Source organism: Clupea harengus, chromosome 26 (genome assembly GCF_900700415.2).
Source record: "Clupea harengus chromosome 26, Ch_v2.0.2, whole genome shotgun sequence".
Lineage (NCBI taxonomy): Eukaryota > Metazoa > Chordata > Actinopteri > Clupeiformes > Clupeidae > Clupea > Clupea harengus.
In genome coordinates this window covers 4,796,022-4,819,709 of record NC_045177.1, presented here as the reverse complement: position 1 = coordinate 4,819,709, position 23,688 = coordinate 4,796,022, and the positions used below count along the sequence as shown (strand labels likewise).

Genomic DNA, 23,688 nt, shown 5'->3' with positions numbered 1-23,688 from the left:
CAAATAAAGGGGTGATGAGGGGGCAAGGGGGGGTGGGTCATGTTGCCAAGACAACAGCTTTAAGCCACTCTTGTCCCAATGGTTCGTGTGGCTGTAGAAGCGACGGGGCAGGGATGCGCTGGGGTTCTTTCTTAGCACCATGAGCAGGAGCCCCGGCACGCTGGCCGTCACCCTCCTCAACCAGACGGCCACTCAGAAGGCACTTGGCCAGGACACGAGTGCTTCCATCCACGGTGAGTGGGACATGCGCTCACACACGCAACTCACTGCAAGCTCGTGCTGTCTAGGTATTTATAGTGCTGCAACGAGAAGACAAACTAAAGATGGATCTTCTGGAGTGAGAGATGTAAACAGATTCAGATATTAACTTTGGTTTCGTCACGGTATTGTCCACAGTCAATTATCTTGGTGTTGAATGTGGTATTTTATTCTCTTTTTCAAATTGGTTTAGTTTTTCAGTATAGAAATGGTAAAAAATTCTTCTGTATGGTTCACACTACTGTGTTTTTTTCTTTGCCGGTCTTTCTTCAGAATTTAAAGTGTTCAACATCACCATCACCTCCTTGGCCCTGTGCATCCTCACGGTCACCGGCGTCCTCTGCAGCGTCTCTCTCCTCCGGCGCATGAGGTAGGACAGACAGTAGTCGCTTTCCATAACTGGATTCATGGATATGATGAATAAGTTGGATTCTAATCAATTTCTATGCAAGAAAGTCCCATTTCGTGGCAAATCTCCTAAGATGCTATGTAGTTAAGCAATACAGGGTTATAGTTCAGTACATTTAGTGCACCTTGTGATATATTACTAACCTAACTCTAGACTTAAACATAGGTCCAATGGGAATAGAGACATTCAATTGATTATACAGTGAAGTTCTTACAAAATGTACCCTGTTGTCTGAGTTATTCTGGATAAAAGGTTTAATACCGTTTCTAAATATGATACTTTAATCCGCTTGATTGAAGTCCACCCAAAACTGACCATGCAGGGAAGAAGACTCCCTTCCTGGCTGAAACCCTGAGATTGTAAACACAAACTTCCTCCCCCCTCCCCAGGCAGTCCAAGCAGGCGCGTGTCTACGAGAGCGCCATGGGAGCCAGCGAGGCGCCCCCGCTCCCCGCCACCTACACCGCGGAGGCGACGACGGAGCCCTCGTCCAGCCTGGCCCAGCTCCTGAGGAGGGGGGGTCGCTGCAGCCTCCGGCGTCCGCTGTCGCTGCTCCGCGGGCGGGAGGCGCCCAAGGACAACTCCCGCATCTACTACATCTACACCAACCCCCTCCCCGTCGGCCAGGACGAGGAGGAGGAGGAGGAGGAGGGCGGCGACGGTGGTGGAGGTGAAAGAGAGAGATGGAGGAGTAGAGGGGAGGGGGGGAGGACCAGAGGAGCCGCTCTCTCTGCATGAGCTCGCACAGGACCCAACCAGCGGCGTCACCCTCACCTCAGAGACTTTCTCCATGCTGCTGTAGAGTGTGTGTGTGTGTGTGTGTGTGTGTGTGTGTGTGTGTGTGTGTGTGTGTGTGTGTGTGTACTAACCCTAACCCTAACCAAGGACCCAAACAGCGGCGTCACCCGCACCTCAGAGACTTTCTCCATGCTGCTGTAGAGGCAGGCTGAGAGAGGGGGGGTTGGACAGAGAGACAGAGAGAAACAGATGCGTGTGTGTTTATGTGAAGGGGCGAGAGAGTTTAGAAGTCTGAGACGTGTGTATGTGTGTATGTGTGTATGTGTGTGCCTATCAGAGACAGATAGCCAACATCTGGTTGTTAGAATTGCAAGTATGGATGTAGTGACCCTGGGTTTACAATTTTTTTTATCACTGGAAGAAAGGTGTGATCTAGCCAGCTCAGCTGTCTGACGACGTGTTTTGTAGGCTAACTCAGGTGTGTGGACACAACTGTTCTGTAACATTGAATTTAATTGAAAATTGAGTTCTTTCACATTGCAAAATAAAGTTAGTACAGAGAAACAGATCTTCAGTTTAGATTATTATTTTTAATTTTTTTTTATTGATTTGAGAGTTGAGAGTGACAGGCAGTATGAAATGGCTGTAGAGAGAATAAGCATCAGGTTTATGGAATAGCAAAAGACAGAAGAAAACATACGAGTCACTGTAGATTGGCGGAAATAAAAGTCACTCAACGACAACTGTGTTCTGTTTTCCTGGTTTTTTTTAGATTGGCTGAGTCTCCCTCATCAGCCAATCGAGAGCCTCCTTGCGGCCCTGCCTCTCCAGCTCAGTTCCAGTGATCTCGCGGCACTCTCTGTGGTACTCGTTCACCCAATCACGCTGCAGGGAGAGAGGCACGTGACAGGGTGTCATGACTGATATGGGACGAGGACAGGGCAGATAGTGTAAACCATTGTCTGGCTTCAAATCTAAACACTTGTTACTAAAAAACTTTAACTTAGAGCGCCCCCTAGAGCTAAAGTGTATCTTTTTTCATACTGTTTATATTTCTCCAGAAGGCACATTTTGTTTGGTTGGCATATTAAACAAAATACATGTTATGCCTTCACGCCTATACTTTACTTAAGAAGACTATGTGTCTACTGACACATACATTTAGGCTTTCTCCAACTGGCAAATCTTAAGCACTGTGATTATCACATTTTCAACCCCCCTACTCAGTCAGAGTGTATCCAATGGTTGGTGTTACTCAACGTATTAAACTTAACTGGCAGCCACTGCTCTGTCCACTCACCTCTTTCTGCGTGAGCAGGCCTGTGTCCATCACCTTTGTCTGAATGGGCACCAGTGTGATCGTCTCAAACGTCAGGCTGCCTCTGTTTCTGAAGTTGTACTGTGGGCGGGCAGAAACAGTCAGGTGTTACCGTAGTTACAGTCAGGTGTTACCGTAGGGCTCACTGCAGGTGTTTTATCACCAAGCAACTGGTGCAGAGTATTTAGGTCTTCTTGGAACACTTACTTTGGGCTTGGCAGGCACGACCAAGACTAAATTCTCCAGGCGAATACCAAATGAGCCATCTTCATAGTAGCCAGGCTCTGAAAGAGTCAATTCATGGTGTTATTGATAATGTTAATGCTGGTGTTAATGTCCACTAAAGTGTGGTTCGTCTAAAAGATACATGTCAAAACACTTTGTTGATGCACAGCTACACTGATTGTGAACACGAGTTTAAGATGTATGTGTGCGTGCATTAGTGTGTGTGTGTGTGTGTGTGTGTGTCAGTGCTCGCACCGTCACTGACGATCATGCCGGCCTCGAGTGGCTCGTCGGCGAAGGTCTTGTAGCTGATGCCACAGGGCCCCTCATGCACGTTGAGGAAGCAGCCAACGCCGTGGCCCGTGCCATGCAGGTAGTCCAGGCCCGCATCCCACAGCGCCGCCCGGGCAAACGAGTCCAGCAGGTGGCCTAGGGGGAGAGGGGGGGGGTGACTAGAGGCATTAATAACCATGAAGGCATTACATCAATTTGGAAAGAGCAACAGATTAGCAGTCCCATTCATCTCGATGGCAGAAAGCTATGCTAGCCATGCTAGCTACTTCAGGCTCGATTAAACTCACCTTTGGTACCGTTGGGGAAAATGGCGGCGCAGACAGCAATCTGGCCCTTCAGGACATAGGTGTAGCACTCCTAGGAAAGAGAACAGGAACATTAATCAAAACCACATTTTTACTACGGAGGAAAACGATCGTTATAGGTCCAGTATTGAGTTGGAACGCTATAAACGGCAACTGCAAAATGGTTATACGATGTGAGTCCATGGGGCAAGCATCTACGTCTGCACTGACAGGCTTATAATGTTATTATAAGTGTCTGACAACATGGAAAAGATCCTTACAGAGATAGACCGGAAACTGTAGAAAATGACTGTTTCTGGATGTGAAAATAGGGCCCAGGTTAAGAAATCCGGAAAGTTCCCCCTTTAAATGTATCACTGAGACCAAGGACTTACCTTCTCATAATCTGTGGGTGTCCCAAAGTGCATTGTGCGGGTTACGTCAGTCGTCCCATCCCTGCAGTCGAAAAACACAATACGCAGTGTGCTTATTAACAATGGAACAAAGGAACGTTGTGATATCGCATTCTGAACATCGTGCGAGATTGAATCTGTTCGCCAGATGGATTTAATTCTCCGTGTAGTAACCGCTGGGGGATCTGAAGAAGGCAAGTGCTCATATGGGTGAACTAATGCACCTGTCCTTGTGTGTTGTGTGTTAACCTCAAGCTTCCAGTCATGATTAAAACATGAAAAAACAAGGACAGTGTACGGCAGAACAAAATTAAGACCCCCCTCAAAATATCCCTTAATGAATTTAATCTAAAACCTGATTAGGCAAAACTGATCATCTGGAGGGATGTCTGGATTGTGAGGAACGGAGAAGAGATGGTAACACTGACAACTAAAATGGAGGACGACTTACATGTATTGGGCTCCTGAGTCGATCAGGTAGATTTCATTTAAGGACAAAGTTCTGTTGGTCTCAGGCAGAGGTCTGGAGAAGAAACAAAAGCCAAACGTCATTCACATTTAACACACATTTAACATTTAAAGTCCACTCAACAACAACAACAACAACAACAGCAAGGAAACAGAGGTTTCATTTGTATTTCAAATGATCACAGAGAACATCAGTCCCTGTACTAAATACACATTTATTATTGTCTATAAATACAAATATAATACATATATATTGAATGACTTGTCAGGGTTTTTGGACTGCAAAACCCCTTTTGACCATGTGGGGCCCTCGGTGTCACATGTTGTTTGTCTTTATTGTTTCATTGTGTTCACCTGAGCCTTGTTTGCTTGCCTTTATAAGCCGCCTGATCTTTTGTGTTTTGCTCAGTCTTGATTTGACACCCTGCGATCACAGTTTGTGAGTTTGAGCTTGTGCTCCTTTGTCCTGAGAAACCAGTTACCTGTTTTCAGTCTTTTGTTCCTGAGCTCTTTCGTTACCTCTTTTTAATACCCGTTGTTGTTGGTAACTATTTAACTGCCCATACTGTATTTTGGTTGTCTGGATGTATTTTGAGTTCTTTGCCGTGACTACTTGAGTCAGGCAGAAGTATCCAAGAAAAGTCCTTTTTTCAACGAATCTGAATGAAACGTCTCTGTCTCTGTCTCTGTCTCTGTCTCTGTCTCTGTCTCTGTCTCTGTCTCTGTCTCTGTCTCTGTCTCTGCCCAGGCATCTGAGTCTAACACCTCCACGTAGCACAGTGGTAGGCACCCCGACTGCAACACGGGAGACCCTCACATGCCTGTATCTGTGTAGGAGTTGATGAAGACATATAGCTTCAACACACCATGTAAGGAAAATTAAGTCATCCCACAAACAGCAGTCAATGACAACGCGTTTCAGTGCAGTGTAACCTCGGTGACATCCAAGGCTGTGTACCTGTAATGTATGATGGCGGCATTTGGTCCGACGCTGGATATGGTGGGGAAACTCAGGCCCACAAAGTCTTTCTGCTGGCTGCATAAACACCAGGAAACACACAGAGGAATATTTATTTGTCATCTGAAGAATGTACAATATGTCTCACGTCCTTCTGCCAAGGCATTAGAGGCATTAAAGGCATTAAGGAAATAAGGAGACTGCGGTTTGCTGGTTGCTGTGACTCCTACTGATCTAAGACACTGGTGTTACGATGATTAAAGACATACTTCCCTGGTCTTCATAGTTAAAGTGAAAGTATATGTTATAGGATGAGCATAACATCAGTGTAAAAGAATCCTAACATGCAAATATATGCCAGAAAACAGCAACAAAAAGAAATGGTGATGGCCATGCTATTTTAACTGTCTCCACTAGATGGGGTAATAAGGATACACATTTACAACATCAGTCACTCCACCCAATTTACAGCTCCCCTACCACAAACTCATGATGTACCAAAACTCTTAACGGCCAAACTACTCTTCGCTTTGTAACAGCACCACAGAAGGAGACCCATCCTTTCCCCTGCTTTAGCGAGAGCATGAGTATATGTGTGTGGTTGGATCAAATAGTGCAGGGATACATATGTGTGTGTGGTTGGATAAAATAGAGCAGGGGTACAAATGTGTGTGTGGTTAGATCAAATAGAGCAGGGATACATATGTGTGTGTGGTTGGATAAAATAGAGCAGGGATATAAATGTGTGTGTGTGGTTAGATAAAATAGAGCAGGGGTACAAATGTGTGTCTGGTTGGATACAATAGATACATATGTGTGTGTGGTTGGGTGACACACACTCAGAAACCAGGGAAGGGGAGAATTTCTGACTTGCATTTTCAATTTAAAGTCGTTTATTTTAGCGGAGGGGCTCAATGTAATATATTTCATAGACGGTGCCAAACCCAGCCTCGGAGAGCTTGACCCTGTCCTCATACTGCTGATCATTGGCCCTTCATCATTATACAGGATAGCATATCAACCAGACTTTCATCAATACACCAACAACCTGCTGTTGTTGCAGGTAGCAGTGTTGATGGTTCTGGTAGTGTAGTGGTAGTGGTAGTGATTGATCGTATTTCTGATGGACTATTACTTACTGGAAGGCCCAACCCAAAGCAAACACAAGTCAAAGCACTACTCCCCTTATCATTTACACACAACGGAATAAAGGAACGTTCATTTCCTGATCTTGAGGTCAAAGGGTTCTGGGTAATGTCTGTTTGGATAGTAATATCAAGTCAATTTGTCAAAATATCACATATAGCAGATTTAAGGTTGCAACTGGAATTAGGATTAATAATCCATTGCTTGAGAACACACTACAAAACTGGAGCTGCTCCCTTTTTGTACATGAGAGGGTTGGTTTTATATACCTGTATATAAATATATACATATAACTTTCAATTCAATTCAATTCAATTTATTTATATAGCGCCATAACAATACAATTGTCTCTAGGCGCTTAAACTATAACTGTATTCCAAATCCCTGTTTTGACAAACCCTGAATCAGTATAGAAATGATGAACGTAAAGTCATAGCATGTGTGTGGCTGAGTGTGTGTCTGTGTGTCTGTGTGTCTGTGTGTGTGTGTGTGTGTGTTTATGTATGTGTGTGTGTGTGTGTGTGTGTTGTGCCTATTCACATGAAACCTCAATTTCTCTTTCATTTCAGTGAAACTGCTGTGATGTCAACTGAAGACATTCAGATAATGATCTTGAAGACAATAGTAATGATTGGAAGACAATAGTAATGGTCTTCTGCCCAAGGTCACCTGTTAAAGAGAATCGTGACTAAGAAAGAAACTGTTTTGGTTTGGTGCTGGCTGCCAACAGTTGGCATTCCGACAATTTCCTGCTCTACCTGATGACAATCTGTCATGCATGAATGCTACACTTAGAAGTGATGATGAACGTAAAGTCATAGCGTGTGTGTGTCTGTGTTTGTTTGTCTGTGTGTGTGTCTGTGTGTGTGTCTGTGTGTGTGTCTGTGTGTGTGTCTGTGTGTGTGTCTGTGTGTGTGTGTCTGTGTGTGTGTGTCTGTGTGTGTGTGTCTGTGTGTGTGTGTCTGTGTGTGTGTGTCTGTGTGTGTGTGTCTGTGTGTGTGTGTCTGTGTGTGTGTGTCTGTGTGTGTGTGTGTCTGTGTGTGTGTGTCTGTGTGTGTGTGTCTGTGTGTGTGTCTGTGTGTGTGTGTCTGTGTGTGTGTCTGTGTGTGTGTCTGTGTGTGTGTCTGTGTGTGTGTCTGTGTGTGTCTGTGTGTGTGTCTGTGTGTGTGTGTCTGTGTGTGTGTCTGTGTGTGTGTCTGTGTGTTGGTTGATGTTATTATTGGCTGCACTAGCCTGCGTCATACAGATTTACGGCCCAAGCTCAGGACTAACAACAGCCTTTACCTGCGGAACTCTTCTGCCTTGTCGGCCGCTGAGATCTCCGTCACGGTGCCTTTAGGTATCTGCGGAGGGGAAAATCCATCCAAACCAAAGGTCAACAGAGTGTTTGCGGAAACCCAAAGAGGTGATTAATTAGTATTTCATACACAACAACACACATGTGACACATGAACTTGGATCTCAAGGTGGTGGCATCGCTTTTTTCCAATGCACTTTGTTGAACCATTGTCTTTGAATAGGAACCTCCTTGAGGATAGCCTTCGAATCCGTCTCTTCCGGACACCTAGAGCCGCAGGCGTCCCTCTCTACCTTTAAGAAGCTTTTGAAGACCCAACTCTTCAGAGAGCACTTCCCGTCCTAACTGGCACTTCGACTAGTAACTTGCAATTACAGCAGTTACATTTCTGCACTTCTTTCTTTCTTTTTTATTTTGTTATATTTCTTATGTAAAGTAGTATTTATTTATTGTTACACCAGGTTCTATTGCTCGTAGCTTGAATATTCTCTCCCTTGTACGTCGCTTTGGACAAAAGCGTCTGCTAAATGACTAAATGTAAATGTAAATGCATGCTTTTCTATCTGTCGGCTCTTGACAGAACAGACACCGACGTGCCTCAGTGACTGAGTGGACCCCCAGTTTGGTTCCGACGCGTTTAATAAGGGGGCGCTCACACAAGGAGACACCCCGAACGCATATCCGTGGGCATGCGTGTGAGCGCAGGGCTGTCAAACGCGCCTCTGAAGGTCTAATGGTGTCACATGAGCGAGGCCCATACCCCCTTTGCTCTGAATGAGAAATGACACATGACAATGGCCCTGGCGATGGATTACTCAGAGCCACAATGGCTGATGCTGAAACCTAATAGACCACCCTCGAGTGCTCTTTGTGTCGGGCTGCATGAACCGACACAATCCACAGAGGTGTCACGGGGACACACACGACACACAGGCGGAATGTGCGTACCTCCTTCTCCATCCAGGCGAACAGCTCACACAGGGCCACTGCATCCTTGATCTGCCGGGGAGACACGAGGGGTGATGGGAATCACACAAGTGGGCATATTTGCATTTTGTAAAAACACTCTTTGGGTTCAGCCTAGTTCAGCGGCAGAAACTCTGGCGATAAATAACAAATTCTGACAAGGGCGTACCAATCACATGTCCAATTGTGATTCATCTATCTTGCAAAAATATCACTTTCCCTTTCTTGAATGACTCATGATGCTTACATATTTCTGTGTTGGCAAGGAGGCAGGAACAAACCAGTTTTGTGGGCTAATGCAATTAGTTATACCTGGGTATAAAGAAAAGAAAAAAGAAACTTTTGTTTGTTTTAGGTTAGGTTACACCCCTTTAAAGACTTGAGCACCTGGGAAGAGGAAGTCTAATCTAATACATCCGACTTCAATGAAATGCAGTCAGCTGTATACATGTCACCCATGATGTTCATACGCGATAACGACTTTCCTAGTCAGATAATGTAACTTAAGTAGACTACGGCAGAAGAAGAAACGCCACGCCACGCGAGTGCTTTTTTCAAATGTTTCTTTTCTTGGCACATCCGCAACATAATGCAGAAACAGATTACGTTTGAGTTGGTCCAGGTGTTTATTTATTTATTTATTTATTTATTTATTAACTTAAACAGCTCACAGCCTCCCATATCTCATTCACTACTTCATGTTGTCTAACAGTCATTGCTGCTCTTGCCTTTAAGACACCCGGTTCTTTTCCAACCCTGACCACTGTTTCTGGGTCGTCCCCGAGAGGAGTCAGTACATCTACAGTCACCAGGAGCATCGCGTCATTCTCTTTTTTTTTTTTTTTTTTTTTTTAAGATGTATTTTTGGGCTTTAATTGACAGTCGTAGTGAAGAGTGGGACAGGAAATGAGAGGGAGAAGAGGTGGGGAGTGGACAGGAGAAATGACATCAGGCCAGAATCGAACCTGTGTCCTCCATTGGTATCAAGCCCGAATGTGGTCGGGGCTACTGGTTGCGCCACAGCATAGCGTCATTCTCATGAATACATTTATGGGCCTACTCTCTCCCAGTGACCCGGTGCTCAGCTAAACAGGCTTTCACTCAGTTCGGTTCTGCTGGGGTTCTGCAGGCGTTGACAGCACCAACTGACGAATTGAAGTGAAAAAGCCATGTAAAGGATATTTCGATCGAATTAACGTTGAATACCATAGTAACCGGAGATGGTTCTAATATGCTGTTGCAGTTAACGCTTAAGAGGATTTTTCTTCACACCGTACTATTGGGGAATAGAGTGACAGTACTAAAAGAAAAAAACGGGTTTCCATCTCAAAACTTTTACGTCCTTAGAAAAATGGAGCTGACCTCTCCTGCTCCCAAAGTCACTCTGCAGCAAGAATGGCTGCTGGAACATTTAACATTTAAGCAAAGATATAAAAAAAAATGTTCAGTACCTACCTCCAAAGATGCAAATGTGTTTAACTAAACAAATTTAGATGATTCAATGATGATTCAGTTATGAATGTAATACATTCACACGCTAGGCCTAAATACATTTCACAGAATGGGCGCGTTTATGGGATAAGTTATACTGATCTTGACAGCTTAGGAATTGAACTGAGCAAAACTAGGAGAGGCTCTGAATGACACCCTGATTAATATTGTCGAGGGGTTGTGGCTTTAAAACATGTCTGTCAAGTTGCAAATATGTGTCAATGAATTGAATTGTTCAAATACTGTCTAGAACCCGCGGCGACACTTCCATTTGATCTCATCCGACACATTCAGATGAAAGGAGTTGCTTGGAATTGCTATTGCTCAGCTTTAAACATACCTCTCACTGATTGACTTCAGCCCACATAGTGCCTTTGATCACACCTATAACCTCTCTCTGAAGCATCTCTATATGGTGCCTTAGTGCGTATGCGTTGTTTTTTTCCCACTCTCAAACTGGCCCTTTATCTTACACAGTTTTCTGGGAAAGGAGCAAACTTGGTCATTTCAACACACACAAACCCAGTACAACAAATATTAAGTAAGATACCAAGTTGTTACAATATTGTGGCTTTGTCAATCAACCAAGTATTGATATGACTATTTATGTACTACTGCATGCAGGCCATATAAGTACTTGAACATAAGTGTACTAGCATAAAGTGTGCTTAGCATTTCATTGTTCCTTTTTTAATTTTATGTTCATGTTGGTAACCTTGAGGTCTGTATTCATTATCTCCAATAGTGAGCCAGTCTAACTCAAACCCACAAGCAGTAGTCGGCTAGCTTTGAGGAGCCAAATTACGTCTACTCAGTTTTTTTTTATGTAAATAGGCCTCGGATGTGGAAACAACAGTGGAGAGGTCATCGGTCCTGCATTTGGACCACCCAGCAGTAAACACTGAGGAGTGGTTGGATGATGACTTCGGTTTCCGTTGTCAGATGTTATGAGGACAAAGCCATGGAAAACGAATCAAAAAAAGGCAGGTGTGCATGGCGTGTCCCCATACTAGGTCCAGTTTAATTTACTGTAAAGAAATACATCTTAGCCACACACCAGCATAACCTGAAATGTATCCATCAGAATAAATCCTAGCTACAGCAACCACAGAGGGCTATCAGTTCACTCACGTGAGCATTCTTCATCCCTTGAATCTCCGTGGCGTTCTTGACAGCTTTGGAGAGGCAGAGGGGTGTGTAGGGGATGGGGGACCTGTGGATCTATTGAAGAAAAAGAAGAAAAAAACACACACACACATGCAAAACATAAATCAATGGGCAGAAAGACATGTTATATACTTGGTGTACGTGTTGCCAGTGACATGCATGAGTATTACTGAACACGTGTAGTAACAACTGCTAAAAGCGGGTTATGTTACATACAAGGGGTAATAGATACGTTTGTAGCCTGAGGTAGAAGGAATTGAATTATACAGCCATCATGCCATGCACGCACAGTTGCATGATTGTGCAGAAAATATGAAGTTAATAACTTTTGTTGTATTTCTGTTTCGAAGATTGGAAATCTCAAGTCAGCACTGTCTGAGAAAATGGACAACACTGGCCTTCGTCATGTTTTTGTCATATGGAAATACTGTTCTGAAACCACATTCCACACCTTGCCTGAAACCACCTTCCAAACCCGATCAGCAGGTATGCCATCAGACTCAAATCGGATGAAATGTGATACTTAATATCAAATCTGTCTTGTTCTGCTTTGTTCATCATGTTTTTCCTAGTAGTATTCATAATAATTATTGCTTACTCTATTCCACAGTGTCAATCATGATACAGCACAGATATGGGACTATATTACACGTTTATCTTGACAATCCTGTAGCGTTTATTATGTAGTGAAAGGACCTACGTTCCCAAACCAATGGTGGAACTGGTAGTGGCCAAAGGTTTCTGCATGTTCGTCTCTCTGCTCTGCGCTGCTCAGAGTATGATGGGGGCAGGAGGCTCTGGCTACAGAATCACTCCAAGTCCTTTGACCATCTTCCTCTTAAATACCCATTTCATTTAGTCCTACATCTGTGTTAAAGAAAGTAATAGTATATTTTATCATGAATGTCTTTTTGTTTTAAGGTTTGTTCCAAAATGCTGTGTGCCCTGCTTCTCCATGTAGATTGGACTTTGGAAGACAATTAGCAGAGTCAAGAATGTTAACCCAGAAACCTCACGTATATGTTTACATAAGATAAGAAGGAGAGAGCGGGTTGTGAAATGTCTCGTTGCTAAGCAGAAGTAGAATTCAGCTGAGCTGAAGGTATCCTAAGTGCATCCCAGCGTCTTGACTGTCATACTGTGTAAACATTGTGTTTGAATAAAAGGACTTGTTTTCAGCATGGCACGTCAGACAGACTTAAGGTGTCCGTCTCCGTCGGGGCCCGTTCGAAAACCGTCCAGTTCACTTACATGCTGGGTAGTGTTCTTAACCTGCTAACTAACTGTTGAGGGTCTTTTCCCTGACAATCTGGTATAATAATTAGCCACATGGACAGTGGACTATATGATAGGGATCACACAGTCACATAAACAAATAGAGGGGGTTGTCACCTAAAGATGGGGTTTGTACCCTCCAGAAGGGGATCACCTCCAACCCACAGTGGCTAGAATGATCATGGTTCTAAGGGTTAAGACTACATTTACATTTACATTTAGTCATTTAGCAGACGCTTTTATCCAAAGCGACTTACATATGTGTGACTTACAATGTATACACATTTTTACATCTACACTGATGGCACACTGCACATCAGGAGCAATTAGGGGTTCAGTGTCTTGCTCAAGGACGCTTCGACAGGGAATCGAACTAGCAACCTTCTGATTACTAACCGACTTCTCTACCCCCTGCACCACTGTCGCCCTAGACTAATCTATTGCGCTGCAGGACTGAGATCAATGTACCACTGAGACTAAGACCATTCAAATGAACCCAAACATGACAAAGAAACCATATTCTAATGCAATACTACACTTAAGTACTCTTAAATCCATGTTCCTGACCTTAGTTTAACCCCTGCATGGAAAAGCACTGTGAGAAAACCAGAGACAAGTGATGGAGATAAGAACTCCAGCAATGGTATGTTGGCAGAAGCATCATTTAACAACAGCTAACCCACACCTAATGGGTAATGGCAACTAGACTAAGATCAAGTGATACCGATAAACGATAAAGCTACAGTGCAGGTACCCTGATAGGAGGAGCAAGAAAGCGTTCACCTTTTCATTTTTGTTTTGTGCAGACTGTCGATATGAGCCACATGTTATGAAGAAAGGTGTGTGCAACAACAGAATACCCGCAGTTCCACATATTCTGAGAATTCACACCCATTTAGGTGAATAATTGTAAATGTTTTTGTCACTGAATTTAAGGGTATGTTTTTGCCTCATAAAAGGTACAAAATGGCATGTCTGTTCCTCATTATGTACCAATTTTGGACCTTTCCAATGGGCACAATTTTATCACTAGGGGTGCAGACATGTTCCTTTAGAGGTACAGACAGGAAGGCACAAACATGTACGATACGATGAACGATAAAGGTTCAGTGCAGGTACCCTGGCAGGAGGCACCTTTTCGTTTTTGTTTTGTTGTGTGCAGACTGTTGATACGAGTCCCAGGTTATGAAGAAAGGTGTGTGCATCAACAGAATACCCGCTGTTCCACATATTCTGAGAATTCACACCCATTGGCACGATAAGGCAAGAAGCTGTGCAGACTGAATTCCAGGAATTTGAGGAAGCAAGCAGAACCGCAGAATCCCGAATATGCTTCTATAGTCATGAAATACTGATGAGGTAATGCTAATACAATGAACTACCAATGCTGTTCTCTGGCAGCTAATCGACACCAGCACAGCAGGGCCTCATCATTGTGCGGTGCTGTGTGCTGTGTGCTGTGTGCTGTGTGCTGTGTGCTGTGTGCTGCGCTGTGTTGATCGCTGCGCTGTGTTGATCGCTGCGCTGCGCTGTGCTTTGCTGTGCTGTGCTGTGCTGTGTTGTGCTGTGTTGTGCTGTGCTGTGTTGTGCTGTGCTGTGCTGTGCTGTGCTGTGCTGTATTGTGCGGTGCTGTGTGCTGTGTGCTGTGCTGTGTGGAGTGCTGTGTTGTGCTGTGCTGTGCTGTGCTGTATTGTGCTGTGCTGTGCTGTGCTCCTCCAGTTAGTCATCCCTACCTTGGGGATGGTCTGGGTGAGGGCACAGCTGGCCTTGTCGCAGATCCACACTTTCTCTTTGGGGCCCAGGGCGGCGCAGGTGGCCAGCAGCTCAGTGTGGACCAGCTCGTAGGGCGCCGTCTGAACACTCAGCTCGGGCCGGCCCGGAGAGTCCAGCTGCAGGTGCTCCCGGATGACCGGGTCGGCCAGGCGCTTCTGGTCCACAAAGAGCCTGGGGGGGGGGGATTTCATCAACAGTCACCAGCAAATTGAATAGACCAATGGACTAGAATAGAGAGGTTACTTATAGTAATTCATGGTCATTTTATTTAATTTTACTTTTATCCAAAGTAGCTTACAAATCAGTTACTTTGTTTAGATTTGCCAGTGACTTAGTTTAATTTAGCTAAAGGATAAGAATGCATACAAACGATTTGGATTTGGGCTTGGGGGTCAAAAGTTGAAAACTAGGGGGTTAGGAGCAGAGTTCTTACTACTTCATGGGAGAAAGATAAAGTGTTGACTCAGGCCTCAGGCAAATTGACTCCGGCCTCTTTTACCTGATGGTGTTCAGCCCGATGATGGAGTAGGCGAAAAAGACTGGGTTGTACTCAATGTCTGATCCTCGCAGGTTAAAAAGCCCTACGAAAGCAATTTAAACGCATTTTTAACAGAGAGACGAAGCTTCAACATCATTAGGAACATTACAAACTACAAAACCTTGTCTACGTTGTACAGTCATGGGCTGTAAAATCACGGAGTGTTGCTATTAAAATTAAACACAGAATTGGTGTTCCTTCACAGGCGATCCCCACCTCCACGTCCACTCTTCAACCAAGGGTGACCTGCTGGCAATCTAAATCAGGCTTAATTAACCGCAGCGTTACCCTAAGCAATCCAATCTAGCACAAGAGCCCATTAGACAGGCTGACAAGGAGCTCAGGGAGGAACCGTGTGATAAGGATGGAGCCGCGTCGTGATCAACACTCAGCCTATCAGGAAGATGGCAAAGGTTCAAGTATGGAGGTGGTGGAGCTGGCAGAGCGTGTCAAATGCAACGCCAAGGGGGGGTGATGACTTTGCGATTTCCTTTGTGATTAGAAACGACAGGTGTGACCGCAAGCGAAACTTCTCTGGGGTTGACAGTCTTCTTGACAGGTAAGCACATCTTTTCCTCAGGCGTGATTTATTGTGAGGAACATTTCTGATACAATTGGTCATTCTCTCTCCTACAATGAGAACATTCACTGGTTTGTACCAGATGCCAAAGTCAATGCAGTCAAGACTAAAGCTGTTTTTTTTCCTCGTTTGTTTCATGTATACAGCTGAGTTGAGGAGAACATGAAACTATATTCAGCGTTGTTTGGGACCAACACAAAACATTATTTTTGCATCGTTAACACTGCTATGCACAGAAATCAATTTATTTTCTCTAGCAGTCCTAATTACATTTGTACAAGCTAGGGCAAAGGGCCAAAACCCCACTTGGACATAGACTGCCCTCAAGTACATCGTGAGCAGCATTACTTCTACTTAAGGCCTTGACTGTGCAACGTTGCCATGGCGAGTTGCTCCTGGGGTCTGGGGGGGGGGGGGGGGGGGGGGGGCGGGGGCAATAATATTCTCCCTATGATTCTTTTGCCCCTCTGTAACACCCTCTCCATACAGTGGCACTCTATACCACTGCTGAATGCACAGACACCTACAGGTGACCCTGCTTCCACTTTAAGCATCATGGTCTTGTTTTGCCCAGGAGTGCCACCCCTGAGAACCAGTGATCAGCTCTGTCTAGTTCCCTGTCAAAACATGAACCAGTGATCAGCTCTGTCTAGTTCCCTGTCAAAACATGAACCAGTGATCAGATCTGTCTAGTTCCCTGTCAAAACATGAACCAGTGATCAGCTCTGTCTAGTTCCCTGTCAAAACATGAACCAGTGATTAGCTCTGTCTAGCTCCCTGTCAAAACATAAAATGTCATTTCCCTGACCAGCATGTAATTGGAGATGCAAAAACAAACGCTCACAAGCAGTTTCATCCAGCGCCGTGACGATGAACCAGGAGATCTTCCTCTCCGCCATCTTTGCCCTCAGTGCGGTCACTTTGTCCTGCCACGTCAAACCTGTCACCATGACAACAGCGTGCGTTAAATCACATCTTCCCATTTTAGCAGACCTCATGGGGAGAAATGCATCAACAGCAGGTTATTTTTAACCAAGGCATGAGAGAACATAACATGATTTGACACAATGTGTAAAGAAAGGCAAGGCAATAAAAATAAACCTTCAGGATGCTGGAACAAGACTAGGAATTTATATGTCTGTAGATAATCTGTAAATTCTCATACTAAATATCAGGAATGCCTTGCCAAAAGACTTGCCTTGTTGTACAACCTCAAAATTACTTCACAGATTTAATTATATTGTTAGGCCTTTTTAAAAATGCACCCACAATCACATGGCTTAAGGTGATGATGGATGTGCATAATAACTAGATTCAGCGGCTAGAGAAACGAAACAAAATGAGTCTAATTTGAGTCGTTTCAAAACTGATTCTTTAAAACCCTGATGTTCCTTGCACTCTGCATCCCAGATGTGTGTGTGGCTACTGAGGTGTTCGACGCCCTTCACTAGTCACAGAGCACCACTAACAGCTGAGATCACCCACATTTCATCGTTGTTTTGTTAGGATTTCATAGTGTCTATAGTGTCTGTTTAGCATCATTTGAAGTATTAACCTGCAAAAAAAAGCAATGGGAATATGTACAAAATTGTAGTTGTTAAAAAAATGTAACTAATTGTTAGTTCTTTAAATACATTTAGGTGAATAATCGTAAATGTTTTTGTCACTGAATTTAAGGGTATGTTTTTGCCTCATAAAAGGTACAAAATGGCATGTCTGTTCCTCATTATGTACCAATTTTGGACCTTTCCAATGGGTACATTTCTGTACCAGGACATAAAGGTACAATTTTATCACTAGGGGTGCAGACATGTTCCTTTAGAGGTACAGACAGGAAGGCACAAAAATGTACGATACGATGAACGATAAAGGTTCAGTGCAGGTACCCTGGCAGGAGGCACCTTTTCGTTTTTGTTTTGTTGTGTGCAGACTGTTGATACGAGTCCCATGTTCTGAAGAAAGGTGTGTGCTTCAACAGAATACCCGCAGTTCCACATATTCTGAGAATTCACACCCATTGGCACGCAATGGCAAGAAGCTCCGCCCCTGAATGCCACAATCTGAGGTGATCGGGGCCCTTCGCTAGTCACAGAGCACCACTTACATCTGAGATCACCTACATTTAATCATTGTTTTGTTAGGATTTCATAGTGTCTATAGTGTCGGTTTAGCATCATTTGAAGTATTAACCTGCAAAAAAAGCAATGTGAATATGTACGAAATTGAATTTGTTAAAAAAATGTAACTAATTGTTAGTTCTTTAAATACATTTAGGTGAATAATTGTAAATGTTTTTGTCACTGAATTTAAGGGTATGTTTTTGCCTCATAAAAGGTACAAAATGGCATGTCTGTTCCTCATTATGTACCAATTTTGGACCTTTCCAATGGGTACATTTCTGTACCAGGACATAAAGGTACAATTTTATCACTAGGGGTGCAGACATGTTCCTTTAGAGGTACAGACAGGAAGGCACAAAAATGTACGATACGATGAACGATAAAGGTTCAGTGCAGGTACCCTGGTAGGAGGCACCTTTTCGTTTTTGTTTTGTTGTGTGCAGACTGTTGATACGAGTCCCATGTTATGAAGAAAGGTGTGTGCTTCAACAGAATACCCGCAGTTCCACATATTCTGAGAATTCACACCCATTGGCACGCAATGGCAAGAAGCTCCGCCCCTGAATGCCACATTCTGAGGTGATCGGGGCCCTTCACTAGTCAGAGCACCACTTACATCTGAGATCACCTACATTTAATCATTGTTTTGTTAGGATTTCATAGTGTCTATAGTGTCGGTTTAGCATCATTTGAAGCATTGACGTGTAAAAATTGATTTTGCCAATAATTTTGAATAATACAGGCAGTTTGTTAGTGGTAAAAAAAAGCATACATTATATCCCACCTCTTTGGTGAAGGATGAGACTGACACTATCTTTATATTTTTACACTTCAGTCTTATTTGTACTGCATTCCCATTTTCATCTATTTTTTGTGCCGGACATTTTTACTTCTACTTTCCTTTCTTTATTTTTCAGCCGTGTCTACATTTCCATGAAACACTATTATCCTTCCGTGAGACCGATGTGGAACGCTGCCTAACTCTTGTCAGTGTTTCTTGGCTGAGGCGACTGTGGCGAGGCCGGACTAACCAGTGTATTTCAGGCCCAGCGTGCGTGTGTGTGTGTGTGTGTGTGTGTGTGTGTGTGTGTGTCTAACCGGTGTATTTCAGGCCCAGCGTGTGTGTGTGTGTGTGTGTGTGTCTAACCGGTGTATTTCAGGCCCAGCGTGTGTGTGTGTGTGTGTGTGTGTGTGTGTGTGTGTGTGTGTGTGTCTAACCAGTGTATTTCAGGCCCAGCGTGTGTGTGTGTGTGTGTGTGTGTGTGTGTGTGTGTGTGTGTGTGTGTGTGTGTGTGTGTGTGTGTGTGTGTGTGTGTGTGTGTGTGTGTCTAACCGGTGTATTTCAGGCCCAGCGTGTGTGTGTGTGTGTGTGTGTGTGTGTGTGTGTGTGTGTGTGTGTGTCTAACCGGTGAATTTCAGGCCCAGCGCGATCAGCGGTGTGCTGGGGCGCGGGGGTCGGTCCTCCCACACGGCGTCGATGAGGTTGTCCTCCACCGCGACCAGGGCGTGTCCTGCACTGGCCAGTGCCTGGGACATGTTCTTCCACTGGTCTGAGAGGGAGAGGGGAAAATAGGGGTCAGAGGTCATTTAAGGTGCGTCATGCTATCGTATCCTCTAAAATAAATGGGTAGCGTCCTCAGGCGGAAGCTCGTTGCTTGTGCTGAATCCTGCTCGTGTTGCTTTATTTCCCTGGAAGGCTTGGTTGGAAGCCTCATCTAATCCACCCCATTCCACTACTTACACCCATGGAAAGAATCCAAATACTAGAGAATGGTTGCAGTGTAATCCTGCAGACTGGCAGATCTCGAGGACCCAAACAGTCATAGTGAGCATGTCTGTCTGTGGGCACCATACTGACCAGCGGCGATGATCCAGGGGTCCACCCCGACTCTGGAGTTGTCTGGCAAGACGCTGATAAGCCAGTCTTCTTGGGATGGAGTCTCCTTCAGGCCTGGTGAGGACCAAAGTGACAGACATGATATGAGCGATCACTGAGATAAGAACCTTTGGATAGATCCAAACACATGTTTTGTGTCACAATTCCTGATGAATAGCACTTGGGGAATACTTTTTTCCTTTACTAGTCCTTGGCGTCCTTACGCAAGTACTCACAGGCTGCAGAATACCAGGAGATGTAGGTTACAGTGGCTGTATTGTAGGCATTTGTCAAGTATAACAACCACCAAAGTGTCCCAAACTACATAATGCAGATGGTGGAGGTCAAGAACTCTTAGTCGCTCTTAGTAATTTTGGACATCAGGATCACATTCAAGGCCTTCACACCAACCCCACATCCATATGATCCCCTAAACACATTATTCAAGCATAACACATACTTATCAACCAATTAGAAGCTAGTATTTTCCATAACTATGGTAAGACTGTAATAATATCTTTTAATTTGGACACAGGAGGGTTGTGAAGGTATCTGAGGTGATTATTCAGCCTGCCTTACCCATCTTCATGAGAGTCCAGTTATTGTCCATCTGCTGGCTGGCCTGCAGAAAGTACCGTCCATCCGTCCACAAGGCGGCATGCTGCTCTGTGACGATGGCGGTGCCTGTGTGATGAGAACGGGCCACACTACTTAAACCCTTTTGAACAAAACCACGTTCATCACTGTTCTTAAAGCAGCAATACGGAGTTCTGTTCCAAAACTAGTAAGCTAACTACCTAAAAAGCATGCAAAAACCTTGCAAACACCACCAACAGCCCAGCTGACACTGATAGAAGCTTGCCAACACACTAACTGGTGTCTTTTGGCAGTATAGCCGGCAATGTCATGCGTGTGAAAGCTTTTCTTCCATTTTTGCAGGGTGTTCCAGCACGTTACACAGAACTACATAGGGCATATCTTGGATGGCTAGTGGGGAAAACACAGGTGTTTATCTGTCCTTCACATGACCATATGCCATCAAAATGAATTTGAGGATGGTGCCAAAACTTGTTGCCTATAAAACCATACCTCAAAAAGTGTCAAATTGTTGCATAGTGTTACTTTCAGGGCTGAGGTATCACTGATACCCAGCTCATTTGCCACCTTCATTGATACCCATCCAAGTTGGCATGGGCATACCATTGTTGTTGCTTCTAACTGCTACGCTGAGGTTTTCTAGGTCATACGACACAGACTTCACACAAACACAGACAACTGTTGCCCTGCTATAGTGGAAATGTAATCTAAGTTCTTACATTCATGAGTTGGCTCAGTTTTATGAATCAAAGGCGGACAGGTATTGTGACCTGTTATCGTGATACCGTCTCAGAGCATTGCCACTGAATCAACCTATTTTGGTCTCTCAGAATGAGGAAATCTAAGCTTTTTACTCCCTAGGTCACACACACACACACACACACACACACACACACACACACACACACACACACACACACACACACACATTTACTCCCTAGGTCTCACACACAAACAGCCTTAAGAGCAGTGGCACACAAAGACAAGGCCCTACCTGCCGAGCCATTGAAGCCACTGATGAATTCACGTCTGCAGTCACAGGGGGCAATGTATTCACTCTGCGATAAATTTAGGTAAAAATAGGGAATGAGAGAGGGGGGGGGGGGGGGGGGAGAAGTGGAGGAGGAGTGGGGAATAACAAAGAGGGAATCAGCCTCATGTGCGGTCAGAACGGGCAAACACTCATGGCCAGACTTGAAAGGCTTGTGAGATGCTGGCTTTAATCAGAGGTGATCAAGAGAGAACAAGAGCGAGAGGATCAGGCACATGAAAAGAGAGAGAGAAAGACAAAGAAGAAGAAGAAGAAGAAGAAGAAGAAGAAGAGGAAGTGGATGATATAGTTGTTTCTAGGTTATTTAAAGATCAGCTAATTTGGTCATCTTGGCAGAAGTGAGGCCAAATAAAGACAGTGAGTGACTAAAACGACATCAATGAAAAAGAGCAATAAGCTGTTACGAAGACTATTACATAGCTTTCAGGGTAACCTTACATGTCATTACCACATTAATTAGATAATGTTACTTAACAGTACAGTTCTAAGAGCAGTGTAATTGAGCCAGTAGTATTTCAAGGAACATTAACTTGTAATTTGTAACGAGTTAAAAAGCCAAATTGCATACATTGCAAATAAATGTCATGATATACTACACATAGCCTATCACACAGATATTTAAATATAGCTGCTGCGTAGTGTTGCACCTGGTGAGCGTCCCCAGACGGTACTATGTACGCCTGGATGGGTTCCTTCAGGTACTTGCTGTTCTTCATAACCTGGCGAAGTTGCCTAAGCAGCTCTACAGTGATCTTTGGGGACATGGCGTCTGCAGGAAGATATTCGTTTAAAATGGCCGCTGGCCGACAGTGTAGAGCAGATGTTTACACACAGTAGGCAAAGACAGATGAGCAACTACATGAGAGAGTCTGTAAGGTTTTACACCACGGACACACATAGAAGTAGAAGTACAGAAGTATTCTTTTTCAAACAACCCAAACAGTATGCACTCCAGCAGAAGCATACATAATAATAATAATAATAATCCATAAGAATGAACTAATTTGGGTAATTTCTCACTGAAAACACAGATTATTTATGATCTCATATTGTTACTTTATGTAATAAGACCAAAAAGCCTAACGACACTTGAATAGAATAGACAAATTAGACAGGTACATAGATTGATAGACAGGTTTTACAATATGCAAACTGGAACAAATAAGTTGAACAAATGAGCTGGCTAATCAGAACTAATTTGTACACTTAGGGTAATCAATTAACATGAACTTCATGAGACGATTACCTGAACCCATGATTTTGCCGTCCAAGACTGAGAAATCAGCAAGGAAACGTGGAGCTCAAAGTCAGCAAGTCTAAGATCTTTAACCTTTCAGTCAGCTAGCATTGCATTTTCCAATAGCCCTCACACTCTTTTAGTTAAACATTGACCACCTCTGATTCAATTTAGACAATAAACTATTCCCCAGAGATACCAGGCCCTGTTTACGTCACTAAAGAAGTAAGTGTAATCTTTTATAGTTTGTTGCGACATTATTTTTTCCACATATATTGTCCACATCCTTTTTTTCCACATATTTTTTTTTTCTCTTTTTTTTTTTTAAATCACTCCGCAGTGGAAATAAATCATTGTGATGCTTCAGACAATAGTCATTTTCATCTTTGTGATGGTCTATGGGCTTTTGGCATCATCCAATCAGCTCATCAACAACATCGCAGAGCTCACTGATTGGCTTAACTCACACAATGTTTACCAGAAATGTGAACACGCTATTCTCATTCTTTTACCACACGAGTCATTTTCGGTGAACAAATACGTACATTAAAAATACCTACAATGCTCATCTCAACTCAACTCAAAACAGCGATTTATGACTAAAGCGATTCATGTTGATGCCAGCCGTCGAAATGGATGGAAGGTGTGGCCGCCCCTTTCCCGTTAACCCTAACTAAACATTGGTCTCGTCTACTTCAAATGTGAGGGTTTTCAAGAACTAAGATGAAATAAGGAAAAGCTTCTATAACTGCCCAAAACAATATCGCCAATTCCTTGTTTATAATACCTATACATTCAATATTTCATAAGCCAAGGATACAAGTTAAAAAAAAACGAGTTAAGCTTAGCCAGGTACAGCTGGGTAGCATAGCATTATCAACATGGCATGCAAGCGCTTCCTTAGAAAACAAAACAACGCCATTCATTCGAAGTCAGCATCGCATCACCTTGCTCGTTTTGGGAGCAGGTGAGACACACTGTCTATACACAGCACTGAACAAGTAGTCATTTACCTCTTAAGATGTGATTTTTGTAACCAAAAGTGTTGTTTAAACTCTACTGTTCCTTGTGTTCACTTGCAAAACAGGAGGCTGCCATTACGTCGTTGACGTTATTGGCCACGTGACTGGCGTATTCATCCAGTCCTCCAGTCAAACAACGCACAGAGGACTCGCCTCCCTCCTTCAGATAATGAAGTCAATTCAAGTG

The 23,688-nt window shown here is 43.8% G+C and overlaps 2 protein-coding genes across 3 annotated transcripts; one reads left to right on the top strand and one right to left on the bottom strand.

Annotated features, from left to right (window-relative positions):
* si:dkey-246e1.3 lies at positions 1–2,082 on the top strand. Its single transcript, XM_042703858.1, has 3 exons — positions 1–233; positions 532–628; positions 1,057–2,082. Exons 1-3 carry the CDS (start codon positions 140–142, stop codon positions 1,403–1,405), a joined length of 540 nt encoding a protein of 179 aa, XP_042559792.1. The 5' UTR covers positions 1–139; the 3' UTR covers positions 1,406–2,082.
* Positions 1,976–23,639, bottom strand: xpnpep1 (X-prolyl aminopeptidase (aminopeptidase P) 1, soluble). 2 transcript variants are annotated; one of them, XM_042703857.1, is made up of 20 exons: positions 23,493–23,639; positions 21,890–22,011; positions 21,186–21,249; positions 20,174–20,278; positions 19,577–19,669; positions 19,125–19,268; positions 16,443–16,538; positions 14,980–15,061; positions 14,441–14,651; positions 11,397–11,486; positions 8,757–8,807; positions 7,796–7,854; positions 5,366–5,443; positions 4,391–4,462; positions 3,922–3,982; positions 3,530–3,599; positions 3,204–3,377; positions 2,931–3,007; positions 2,706–2,804; positions 1,976–2,290 (listed from the first exon to the last, which is right to left on the bottom strand). In XM_042703857.1, the coding sequence occupies exons 2-20, from the start codon at positions 22,004–22,006 to the stop codon at positions 2,174–2,176; spliced, it is 1,860 nt and encodes a 619-aa protein (XP_042559791.1). In that variant the 5' UTR covers positions 22,007–22,011; positions 23,493–23,639; the 3' UTR covers positions 1,976–2,173. The 2 variants fall into 2 exon arrangements, with proteins under 2 accessions (XP_042559791.1, XP_031419450.1); XM_031563590.2 differs by lacking the exon at positions 23,493–23,639 and adding an exon at positions 22,489–22,760.
* Between the last annotated feature and the right edge of the window lie 49 nt (positions 23,640–23,688).